Source organism: Urocitellus parryii, chromosome 8, assembly GCF_045843805.1.
Source record: "Urocitellus parryii isolate mUroPar1 chromosome 8, mUroPar1.hap1, whole genome shotgun sequence".
NCBI classification, from domain to species: domain Eukaryota; kingdom Metazoa; phylum Chordata; class Mammalia; order Rodentia; family Sciuridae; genus Urocitellus; species Urocitellus parryii.
Window position 1 is genome coordinate 50320601 of NC_135538.1, and position 13563 is coordinate 50334163.

Genomic DNA, 13563 nt, shown 5'->3' on the forward strand with positions numbered 1-13563 from the left:
ACTGATTCGCGCGGCCTGCCCCGCAGCTACAGAAGGCGTTGCGCCTCAGAGAAGCCATTAATTAGCAAGCAGGGAGGTTAGGGACTGCCATTAGGTGGAATCCCGCCAGCCAAGCCCACCGCCCACGCCCGGAACAGGCCCAGCGACCTGCCAGCATTGTAGTCACGACACCCCAATTGGAATAGGGACAGAGCAGAGCCGCCTTCCACTCCCGGAACAGGCCCAGAGAGCCGCCAGCGTGTAGACACGTCACCCCAATTGGAGTAGGGGCACAGCCGCCGCCCGCACCTGCAAGGGAGACTTTTCAAGTATACAAGAGCAACATAAATAAATAGGGGGTAAATTTCAAAACACAACAGTTGCACCAAGCAGAAAGAAACGCGAGCAGTATGAAAAGACAAGGAAAGAAAGGACCACAAGCAATGCAGGTCAACTCAACTTTAGAAGAGGTAATAGCTGCAACAGATGGAATATCAGATAAAGAGTTCAGGATATATATGCTTCAGATGATCTGGAGTCTCAAGGAAGACATGAGACAGCAAAATCAGACAATGAAAGATCACATTGACAAACAAATCCAGGAAGTAAAAGATCAATTTCACAGGGAGATAGAGGTAATAAAAAACAAACAAATTGAAATTCTAGAAATGCAGGAAACAATAAACCAACTTAAAAACTCAATTGAGAATACTACCAGCAGAGTAGATCACTTAGAAGAGAGAACATCAGACAATGAAGACAAAGTATTTCAACTGGAAAAGAACATAGACAGCTCAGCAAGTCTGCTAAGAAACCATGAGCAGAACATCCAAGAATTATGGGACAATATCAAAAGACCAAATTTAAGAGTCATTGGGATACAGGAAGGCACAGAGCTCCATTCCAAAGGAATAAACAGTCTATTCAGTGAAATAATACGAGAAAACTTCCCAGAATTGAAGATTGAGACAGAATCCCAAATCCTAGAAGCCTACAGGACGCCGAATGTGCAAAATCATAAGAGATCCACACCTAGACACATTATAATGAAGATGTCCAACATACAGAATAAGGAGAGAATTTTAAAAGCTGCAAGAGAAAGAAAGCAGATTACATTTAGGGGTAAACCAATCAGGATAACAGCTGATCTCTCAACACAGACTCTGAAAGCTAGAAGATCCTGGAATAACATATTTCAAACACTGAAAGACAATGGGCTCCAACCAAGAATCGTGTATCCGGCGAAATTAAGCTTCAGGTTAGAAGATGAAATTAAAACCTTCCACAATAAACAAAAGTTAAAAGAATTCGCAGCTAGAAAACCATCTCTTCAAAAAATCCTTGGCAAAACATTACAGGAAGAGGAAATGGAAAACAACATTAAAAACCAACAATGGGAGGTAGGACAGTAAAGGGGGGAAAGTAGTCAAAGAGGATAACAAATCAGGTTTAGTAACATCAATAAACAAATATGGATAGAAGAACAAACCATATCTCAATAATAACCCTAAATGTTAATGGCTTAAACTCACCAATTAAGAGACACAGGCTAGTAGAATGGATCAAAAAACAAGACCCAACAATATGCTGTCTACAGGAGACGCATTTGATAGGAAAAGATATACATAGACTGAAGGTGAAAGGTTGGGAAAAATCATATCACTCATATGGACCGCGGAAACAAGCAGGAGTGTCCATACTCATATCTAATAAAATAGATTTCAAGCCAAAGCTAATCAAAAGGGATATAGAAGGACACTTCATACTGCTCAAGGGAACCATACACCAACAAGACATAACAATCATAAATATATATGCCCCAAATAATGGTGCAGCTGTATTCATCAAGCAAACTCTTCTCAAGTTCAAGAGTCTAATAGACCAACATACAATAATCATGGGAGACTTCAACACACCTCTCTCACCACTGGACAGATCTTCCAAACAAAAGTTAAATAAGGAAACTATAGAACTCAATAACACAATTAACAACCTAGACTTAATTGACATATATAGACTATACCACCCAACATCAAGTAGCTACACTTTTTTCTCAGCAGCACATGGAACCTTCTCAAAAATAGACCATATACTATGTCACAGGGCAACTCTTAGACAATACAAAGGGGTAGAGATAATACCATGCATCTTATCTGATCATAATGGAATGAAACTGAAAATCAATGATAAAAGAAGAAAGGAAAAAGCAAGCATCACCTGGAGAATGAACAATAGGTTGCTGAGTGATCAATGGGTTTTAGAAGACATCAAGGAGGAAATTAAAAAATTCCTAGAGTTAAATGAAAACACAGACACAACATATCGGAATCTATGGGACACATTGAAAGCAGTTCTAAGAGGAAAATTCATTGCTTGGAGTTCATTCCTCAAAAAAAGAAAAAACCAACAAATAAATGATCTCATACTTCATCTCAAAATCCTAGAAAAAGAAGAGCAAAACAACAGCAAAAGAAGTAGAAGGCAAGAAATAATTAAAATCAGAGCTGAAATTAATGAAATTGAAACAAAAGAAACAATTGAAAAAATTGACAAAACTAAAAGCTGGTTCTTTGAAAAAATAAATAAAATTGACAGACCCTTAGCCATGCTAACGAAGAGAAGAAGAGAGAGAACCCAAATTACTAGCATACGGGATGAAAAAGGCAATATCACAACAGACACTTCAGAAATACAGAAGATAATCAGAAATTACTTTGAATCCTTATACTCCAATAAAATAGAAGATAGTGAAGGCATTGATAAATTCCTTGAGTCCTATGATCTGCCCAGATTGAGCCAGGAGGATATAGACAACCTAAACAGACGAATAACAATAGAGGAAATAGAAGAAACCATCAAAAGACTACCAACTAAGAAAAGCCCAGGACCGGATGGGTATACAGCAGAGTTTTACAAAACCTTTAAAGAGGAACTAACACCAATACTTTTCAAGCTATTTCAGGAAATAGAAAAAGAGGGAGAACTTCCAAATTCATTCTACGAGGCCAACATCACCCTGATTCCGAAACCAGACAAAGACACATCAAAGAAGGAAAACTACAGACCAATATCTCTAATGAACCTTGACGCAAAAATCCTCAATAAAATTCTGGCGAATCGGATTCAAATACATATCAAAAAAATTATACATCATGATCAAGTAGGATTCATTCCTGGGATGCAAGGCTGGTTTAATATACGGAAATCAATAAACGTTATTCACCACATCAATAGACTTAAAAATAAGAACCATATGATCATCTCAATAGATACAGAAAAAGCATTCGACAAAGTACAGCATCCCTTTATGTTCAAAACGCTAGAAAAATTAGGGATAACAGGATCATACCTCAACATTGTAAAAGCAATCTATGATAAGCCACAGGCCAGCATCATTCTGAATGGAGAAAAATTGAAGGCATTCCCTCTAAGATCTGGTACAAGACAGGGATGCCCTCTCTCACCACTTCTGTTCAACATAGTCCTCGAAACGCTGGCCAGAGCAATTAGATAGTCAAAAGAAATTAAAGGCATAAAAATAGGAAAAGAAGAACTTAAATTATCACTATTTGCAGATGATATGATTCTATACCTAGCAGACCCAAAAGGGTCTACAAAGAAGCTATTAGAGCTAATAAATGAATTCAGCAAAGTGGCAGGATATAAGATCAACACGCATAAATCAAAGGCATTCCTGTATATCAGCGACAAATCCTCTGAAACGGAAATGAGGACAACTACTCCATTCACAATATCCCCCAAAAAAATAAAATACTTGGGAATCAACCTAACAAAAGAGGTGAAAGATTTATACAATGAAAATTACAGAACCCTAAAGAAAGACATAGAAGAAGACCTTAGAAGATGGAAAAACATACCCTGCTCATGGATAGGCAGAACTAACATCATCAAAATGGCGATATTACCAAAAGTTCTCTATAAGTTCAATGCAATGCCAATCAAAATCCCAACAGCATATCTTGTAGAAATAGATAAAAGAATCATGAAATTCATATGGAATAATAAAAGACCCAGAATAGCAAAAACAATACTAAGCAGGAAGTGTGAATCAGGCGGTATAGCGATACCAGACTTCAAACTATACTACAGAGCAATAGTAACAAAAACAGCATGGTACTGGTACCAAAACAGGCGGGTGGACCAATGGTACAGAATAGAGGACACAGTAACCAATCCACAAAACTACAACTATCTTATTTTTGATAAAGGGGCTAAAAGCATGCAATGGAGGAAGGATAGCATCTTCAACAAATGGTGCTGGGAAAACTGGAAATCCATTTGCACCAAAATGAATCTGAATCCCTATCTCTCGCCGTGCACAAAAGTTAACTCAAAATGGATCAAGGAGCTTGATATTAAATCAGAGACACGGCATCTGATAGAAGAAAAAGTTGGTTATGATCTACACGCTGTGGGATCGGGCTCCAAATTCCTCAATAGGACACCCATAGCGCTAGAGTTAACAAATAGAATCAACAAATGGGACTTACTCAAACTAAAAAGTTTTTTCTCAGCAAAAGAAACAATAAGAGAGATAAATAGGGAGCCTACATCCTGGGAACAAATCTTTACTCCACACACTTCAGATAGAGCCCTAATAACCAGAATATACAAAGAACTCAAAAAATTAGACAAGAAGATAACAAATAACCCAATCAATAAATGGGCCAAGGACCTGAACAGACACTTCTCAGAGGAGGACATACAATCAATCAACAAGTACATGAAAAAATGCTCACCATCGCTAGCAGTCAGAGAAATGCAAATCAAAACTACCCTAAGATACCATCTCACTCCAGTAAGACTGGCAGCCATTAGGAAGTCAAACAACAATAAGTGCTGGAGAGGATGCGGGGAAAAGGGCACTCTTGTTCATTGCTGGTGGGACTGCAAATTGGTGCAGCCAATTTGGAAAGCAGTATGGAGATTTCTCGGAAAGCTGGGAATGGAACCACCATTTGACCCAGCTATTCCCCTTCTCGGTCTATTCCCTAAAGCCCTAACAAGAGCATGCTACAGGGACACTGCTACATCGATGTTCATAGCAGCTCAATTCACGATAGCAAGACTGTGGAACCAGCCTAGATGCCCTTCAATAGATGAATGGATAAAAAAAATGTGGCATTTATACACTATGGAGTATTACTCTGCATTAAAAAATGACAAAATTATAGAATTTGGAGGGAAATGGATGGCATTAGAGCAGATTATGCTAAGTGAAGCTAGTCAATCTTTAAAAAACAAATACCAAATGACTCCTTTGATATAAGGGGTGTAAACAAGGACAGGGTAGGGACGAAGAGCTTGAGAAGAATATTTACAGTAAACAGGGATGAGAGGTGGGAGGGAAAGGGAGTGAGAAGGGAAATCGCATGGAAATGGAAGGCGATCCTCAGGGTTATACAAAATGTCATATAAGAGGTAAGGAGGGGTAAGTCAAGAGAATACAAATGGAAGACATGATTTACAGTAGAAGGGGTAGAGAGAGAAAAGGGGAGGGGAGGGGAGGGGAGGGGAGGGGAGGGGGGATAGTAGACAATAGGACGGACAGCAGAATACATCAGACACTAGAAAGGCAATATGTCAATCAATGGAAGGGTAACTGATGTGATACAGCAATTTGTATACGGGGTAAAAGCGGGAGTTCATAATCCACTTGAATCAAACCATGTAATATGATGTATTAAGAACTATGTAATGTTATGAACGACCAATAAAAAAAAAAAAAAAAAAAAAAAGACCCTATCAGGAAGAACTTGGGGGTACAAACAACCCTCAGTTATCAGTTAGGACAAGAGCCTCAGAGAGCTGCTCCTAATGTTCTCTATCTCCTGTGTTCTGGATACTGTTTTGTGAAATTCATTTGGCTCTATACTAATTTTCTGTATGATATTATACTTAAATAAAATTTTTATGATTTTTTTCTTATATGTAAACCATGTAAGAAATTTAGGGTATGGGTTTGCTCTAGGGAGAAAAGGAATATCATAGAATGATTATGAGGTTTTATATGTACCTGTAATACCTACCAATTTTATCCAATGTATACATGGCAAAAAAAAAAAAATGACTTGTGGTAAATCTAAATAGACTAACAGGTCTTTTTAATTATTTTCTAGATTGTGAAAATTTAAAATAGTTCATAAATTCAATATATATAAACACGTGATAAATAAAATGAAAGTATCTTGGAAAAAAAAAAAAAAGAATGTAAACTCCATGAAGCCAGGAATTTTTGTCTTATTTCTTCTTTGATGCAGAAGTCTAGAAACGTGCAGCTTGCAAAGTAGACATTTGAAAAATATCTGTTGAATGGGTGGATGATGAATAATTAATCTTTAAATTCAGAGTGTTAATTATTCAAGGAAAAAGGATGTTGCTTTAGTCAGATTTTTCTGCCACTGTAACCAAAAGGAACAATTAGATGGGGCTCGAGTTGTGGCTCAGTGGTAGAGCACTTGCCTTGCATGTGTGAGGAACTGGGTTTGATTCTCAGCACCACATATAAATAAGTGAATAAAATAAATGTCCATGAACAACTAAAAAAAAAAAAACAATTATAGATGAGGAAAAAAACTCATGGTTTCAGAGGTCTCAGTTCATAGATGGCCAACTTCATTCCTTGGGTGAGGCAGGACATCATGGCAGAGAGTGTGTGAAGGAAAGCATCTCAGGACACAGAGAGATAGCTCCACTGTCCAGAGACAAAATATATATCCGAAAAGCATACTCCTCAGTGACAGACCACCTCCAGCCACGCCCTACCTGCCTACATTTACCACTCAGTTAATCCATATCAGTGGATTAATACACTGATTAGGTTAAAGCTCTCGTAACCCAATCATTTCACCTCTAAACTTTTTTCCATTGTCTCACACATGAGATCTCTGGGGATACCTCATATCTAACTAAAAGCATTCATAGAATAGATGGTGATTTGAAAATCTTTCTCTCGAAAGTCTGGATCTACATTTTTTTCCTTTTAGAACCAGATCAGTTTCTCACTTGCAGGAAAAGCAATAAGTCTATTTCGATTCCAAACTAAAACAATGTGGAATTTTGAGGCATTATTATGGTTATGCCCTACTTGCTTTAGAAATATTTTTTTCTAAAATTAGTTGATTTCCTAAAGTGAGCATGTTTGGCATACGTTTTCTAGAGAGTAATGGAAGGGAGGCACTGGGTTATAGAGCTTTCGAGTTAAAATCTTACACATTCGTTTCTGTAGTTTCTCACAAAAAGCAGGTTAGATCAGACTTAAAGCCCTTCATCCTGCTCATGTACCCACTATGGTGACAGCAATCTTTCTCTTAGTGAACAGTCTCTTTGTGGAACTGAGAGTGAGGTGGGTGCAGGATTACAAGAAGACAGTTTCTCAGTGCTTCTCTTTTGAATGTTGTCCAATTCTTCCTAATTATATCATTTCATTATCACGTCCCAGGAGCTTCTATTTTATATTGATTTTATTGCTGAGCTAATTGATGTTGACACCTGCTATTCTCCTCTGAACACATTACCAGGAGCATCAATCACTTTCTTTTTGCATTGATGAAGTAATCATCCTATTAAACCTGAAGGGCTGACTGCAGCACAGGCAGGTCAATAATCCTTGTTAGGACCATTAGGCCACACTACGAGCATCAGGATGTCTTTATTGCTACTATCGTTCTCAAATGCTAAGTCCCCCTGTTTGTGGGTACAGTCCTTGTCCTCAGGGCTAACACAGCCTACTTGAAAAGAAAAGGTTTTCCTGGCCTCCTAACTCATCTCTCAACTTGCCCTCCAGTGGAGGCTGCATCCTCACAAGATGATCCTCCTTAAATGCAAATTTGAATGTGGCATTGAAAGTCACAGTACCATATTGGAGTCACACTGATGTGGAGAAAAAGTTAAAATTATTATGTCCCTTAGATTTATTTTTATAAAAATATAGAAAAATGCAAAATGGGCAAAACATACGATATATGTAAAAATGTGAGTATATAAAATATATATAAAATTAGGCTAAATGCATTCATATAGATACAACAAAAGTCTGAAGGTATTTGCAGCAAAACATTTTCAGTGTTATGAGTTATTGCCCCCCCCAATGGTATGATTCCTGATGACTATTATTTCTTCCTTTTTCAGTATCTGTGATTTCCAATTTTAGTATAATTATTCTATCTGGTACATTTTTAATTCTTTGAATACAAATATGACCATATCATTGCTAGGCTTAAATGTTTTCACTTAAAGCAACAATTTTTTGATAAGATCAAGCAGAGAAGTAAGTGCAAGCTATCTCCTACCATGAGGGCTCTAACTGATCCCCAGGTAGCAGAGAAAATCAGGTGACTTTTTCTGCTAATTCTCCTGGGCTCCCAGACAGAGATTCTCCTTCATGAGCAACCCTGATAGAAGTCTAGACCACTGTGAATAGGAGTCATAGCAAGAGTGCTAGGAGATGGATGAAGCCTTTTGAAAATGATTCTTGCTCCCATCAGTTTGCTCAAGATTTTGTTCAGGGTATAAATATTATAAATAGCTCCCTAGTGCTCATATTTGCACAGAGTATCCTCTGTGGCATGTGGGGCCTGGACTGAAGGGCAGTCTGAGAGGCCAGTGGGGGACTGGAGAGGCACTTTCTTCCTATGCAGGCTCAGTGAAAATCACATGACTTCCTGCCCTTCCAGTGACACCACTGCATCATTCCTCTTCATAAGCTTTTCTCCACTCCTGGAACTCAGTGCCTCCCCTGCCCTATCTGTTAAGACTCTGCACAGTTGCCACCTTCTTCTAGAACTTTCCCTGACTTCCCCCAGCTGCATCTGAGTAAAGCCTTGTTCTATTAGTTATTATTAGCAGTTTGTCCAGACTTCCCCTCTGAACGCCTGATAATCACTTTGCGCTCCTTACAGAGTCTCCTTATATCTGGCCCATACAACCCTTGACTCTTTAACAGGGCCATGATTTGACTACTTTATTCTTAGCATCTGAACTTGAGATTTCATAGTATTCAGTAAATGCTAATTAAGTAAATAAATATACAGATGGATGGATGGATAGATGGTGGATGGTAAAGAATACAGGTAAAATATGCTCCAAGCCAAATAAGGCTGTGACAGAAAAAGAGGCACATTAAATAGAGCACATACCATCCACATCCTGAATAAAAGCTTGAGAAAACTAATGCTGGAAAAACAGCTTTTAAAAAACCTCATCCATCTCTGAGCTCTCTTGCTGTGTTGCTCCTCCTCAGACTGTCTGAACTTCCACCAGGGCAGTTCATGAAGGAGAATCTCAGTATAAGAGGAGAGGAGAGGAGTATTAGCAGAAAAAGAGACACAATCTTACATTTTCCATTCCTACTACAGGATTACCAATTAGAGACCTCACAGGAGGGGGTAGCTCAGCTCCTGCTCACTTCTCTGACCAACATCATCATGAAATTATTGTCACTAGTACACAGTTCCCACAACAACCCTCTTGTCTAGTTATGTCAAGATTAGCACCTACAAATCCAAAATAGCATCTGACGCAACTTTCTATTTACAGAAGGGCACATGGGATGTGTTAACAACACCCTCACTGGATCCTTGGATGCTGAGAATAGGCCCAACAGCCAAGGGATAGGCAGCCTTGATATTTACCTTCTGATAACTGCACTGGGGGACTCATCAGGGAATTTTAAAACTTTCTTTTGATAAAGCCTAAAAACCACCAGGTCTGGTGTTGCCAGAACTAAAACTAGCTTGGTCTGGTTTGGGAAGCAACAAGAAGTCTGGCAGTTAGTTGGAAGGTGTGGGGTCCTCATCGTGCACAACCTGGCTTGGTATACTTGGATAAGCCATTTCATCTCATAGCCTTCCTGAAATTCCTTGCTTTCTGCTGTGCTTTGAAGGTGATGGATCAGCACTCCCTTGATTCTGGGGAAGGTAGGAGTCCCACCCGAGGTAATGGCCACCATAGTGCTTGGCAAATATTCATCCTCAATCCTAGGAAAAAGAGAGAGGAAAAGAGTTATGCTTTTAAAGCAGAAGCACTGGAAATGCTCTCCAGTTGTACTTTTAGCAAGAATAAAATCCTCCTACCCTCAGGCCTTTGGTGGTCTGGGGGTGGGCCTTTGGTAAGGAGATAACTCCCTTTGTTCTGCTACCTTCAACTTGTGGTAAAAGACTCATCCATGACCTCTCCTTGCCTGTCTGTCCCACCACTCTATGATCCATGACAGCCTCAATGAATGGTTGATACATGGAGAAGCCCAATAGCAGTCAGAAATGGGAACGGCTATTCTCAGCAAATGGGAGGTTACTCAAGCCACAGGTAAATAAACATGGTTGCTTATTTTAGAAATAGTGTGTTCTTCTTTAAGTCTTGAAGATATTATATAATTAAAGAGTTATTACGTGAGCAGTCAATGTTAGTATAGTATTTGCTTCAAAAATAGTAATAGTGCCTACAGAAAGATAAGGAAAAAATTGTGGGAAGAATATATTTAATCAAAAATAAGGTCCCAGATGAATATACAACTATCCTCACAGCCCGGGCCTTTTTTCAGAACTTAGACACTCCCTGCTGGGCAGGAAGAAGAGCTCTTAGGTCAAATTAAAAAGTGTACTGATTAATTGACAACTAATGATGAAGAGGATATAATCCTTCAGAAAACAAATATGGACAGATTTGGTGTACTGCAGTGATAGAATATTAATCACTAATATTTTAATTAATATTATTATTATTATTTAATTTTTAAAGGAAGATAGAACAGAATAATTGAGAATTATTATTTCTTCTCAGAGTCTGGTCATCTTGTCACCCAATATAAATCTCTCAAAGAACCAACCAAACCAAGCATATATTTTTAAGCACTTTCACTTAATTTAGTAGGTTAAGCTGTTTATGTGAAAGATGACCACAATTTAGTGTAATGGTTCCTTTCATTACTATTTTTATATTTTCAAATGAAAACATTACAAAAAAACTCTGGAATCTATGAGAATTCATTTTGCTTTGTCAGGCTTTGGCTATTTTATAATTTAAAATCAGCGTCCTTACTGTTAACAAGCAAGGCTTCCTGCCCCATGTGTACAGGGCACCTATCTGCTATATCACACCAATAAGCTTTAAGGAATGTGGGCCAACAAGAAAAGAGGACACACAGTTAAATGTGTCTCCCAGATCAGTTGGTGGTGAAGGAACTTAAGCAGCCAGGGTAAAGGGATATAAAGGGCAAAGTGGTTGTCACGGGAGTCTTGCTGGGAGAGTCCATACCCGCTCCACAGGTCCAGGTGAATTTGTGCATAACTCCTGTTCATCTCACAACTGTTGACAGCACCCCTCACTTCTAATCTAAGTCCACTGGACTTGTTCTCATTCCTTAGCAATACTCCTTAGAGAGTTTTGGTTCCACTTGCTTCTCAAGGACAGCTTAGATCAAGTCCTACAGTTCTGTTTCTGAATCCTGAAAAAGCTTGAACAGTTTTTAGGAACAGGGAAGTTGATATTTTATGTCTCAGATTCATTACCATGAGACTTAACCTAGACCATAGTACCATTTACCCACTGCCAAATAACAAGACCTGCTTCTTGGGATTATTATTAAGATAAAATTAAAGGAGATAATTTATATGAATTTTGGCATAGAAGAGTCACTCAAAAAGTGGGAGAATTTAATTCTCTTGCCTCTTAACTTTTCATTTTTTTTTTTTGTGAGTTTCTGTATAATATAGACATAAAGGGGAGCTTTAGTCCAGGAGGCCCTGATTCAAATTTCAACTCAGCTTTCTAGCAGCTGGGTGGCCTAGGGAAAATGTCCTGGTCTCTCTGAACCTCTCTTTTTTCTTCTATAAAAAGGAAATAATAGGAAATAATAGACTTCTTTGCAAGAATGCTATGAAGTCTACAAATCACATATACCAAATATCCAGCATATGTTAAGTACAGAATACATGATTGTTCTGTTTATCCTTAGACAAAATACCTTGCTCTATGAAATGAAGCTAATGATTAGGTTTCATAAAGATGCTTTATTGCATGACTATCTATTATTTCAGATCCCTAGAATCTTACCTGGATGTTATTTTATGGTTGTCTCATCTGGACATTTTTAAGCCACTTTTGGGTCTTGTGGAAATATTTAAAGCTTCGTCATGAAGGCAATGTAAACAAAGACACCTATCAACTGCAGGCCACTGACCCACCCACAGGGGCACCCTGGAATAATTATAGCCCAACTTCTACCAAAGTCTTGGAAAGGTTACATGACGCAGACAGATGTAGTAGGCATGAGATTACAGGCCAAGAGGAAGAGGTCGGGTTTGTGGGCAGTATATTTGACAAGCTCATACACTACAAGCCTTGTTCCGGGTCCCTTACAAAGCACCTCTTTAGGATGAAAACAAGATGTTCTTTGTAAATAAAAGTTCATGCATTTGAGTAATGAAGTCATTTTCCAGTGCTGCAGCAAAAGATATTCTTCTCCCAAGCCCTCTGGGTGAAGACTGCTAGGAAGAAGCAGGGTGGTGGACAAGACTCAAGACAAGATACTAGCACAAAGCATAGCAGTCCATCTCTAGAAAATGACAAACCTTGCTCAAGAAAGTGGGCACCCTGCCCCTCTGTCTCCTAGGATCATCTACCACTGGCTCCCTCCCCTGGAATCCTTTTTCCACCCACTTTCCTGCAAACTAGCTGGGGCCACATAAAAGATCTATATAAATATAGATAAGACATCTGGCACCTGGACTAAATAAATAAGAGATGTGAGGAAGCATTGCAAATTCTGAATATTCATCTGGAGCCCTTGGAGGGGCTCCAAACTGAGAGGGGAGGGGAGGCCACAAGGAGAGGCTGGACCTCAGTGTCTGAAAAGCCAACTTGGAGTGGGAGGGACTGGAAGTGGAAGGTGAAAGGGAGTGGTGAGAATGAGTGTGGGAAGGAAGCCAGAAGAGCCAGCGCAGTCCTCCGTCCTGGCCGCAGAGCGCGCTGGCGGGTCGCACCCCCAGTCCCGTCTTTTGATGCTGGGCTTTAAGCTCCGTCCATCTGTAGGTTCTTGAACCAAAACCTCCTCCGGGGCGCCTGTAGGGGGGGTGTGGGGAGAGACCGAGTGAGACAGAGTGAGGGAGGAAAAGAAGGGAGATCAGAGGGAGAAAGAAAAACTCTCGCTAACTTTCTCACTCTCCCTTTTTGCCCCCCTCCAAATTTGCTGATTGGGCTGCCTGGCGTCCCAACATCTGGACCCAGAGAAGGTAAATTACCAGACAGCAGCGCACCCCGTGAGGACCGGAGAAGACCAACAGTTCCAGAGTCCCGGAAAGCGCTGTTGGATGTCCGCGGGGAGATGGCTTTGAGCTCAGCCTGGTGCTCAGTCCTGTCTCTGTGGCTCCTCTGGGGTGTTGCCTGTTCCAGCGCAGCGTCGGGGGACGACAACGCCTTTCCTTTTGACTTCGAAGGGAGCTCAGTGGTCGGCAGGCCTGAGACGAGTGAGCCCCGCGTGGCTCCGGGACGCCTGCCTCCTGCTGCCGAGGTACAGTGTCCCTGCCATTGTCACCCTGCTGGGGCACCTGCGCCCCGCGGGCTGTG

The 13563-nt window shown here is 39.9% G+C and overlaps 1 protein-coding gene across 2 annotated transcripts in view; it reads left to right on the forward strand.

Annotated features, from left to right (window-relative positions):
- Window positions 1–12936: 12936 nt before the first annotated feature.
- The window catches only part of Lama4 (laminin subunit alpha 4), a 135171-nt gene continuing 134544 nt past the window's right edge, over window positions 12937–13563 (forward strand). Inside the window, exons 1-2 of one of the 2 annotated variants that reach the window (XM_026395057.2) lie at window positions 12937–13025; window positions 13225–13507. In XM_026395057.2, the coding sequence (XP_026250842.2) occupies window positions 13322–13507 (186 nt within the window). In that variant the 5' untranslated portion in view covers window positions 12937–13025; window positions 13225–13321. Of the gene's footprint in view, window positions 13026–13142; window positions 13508–13563 lie in introns of those variants that run through there. The other variant, XM_026395058.2, reaches the window with a different exon arrangement.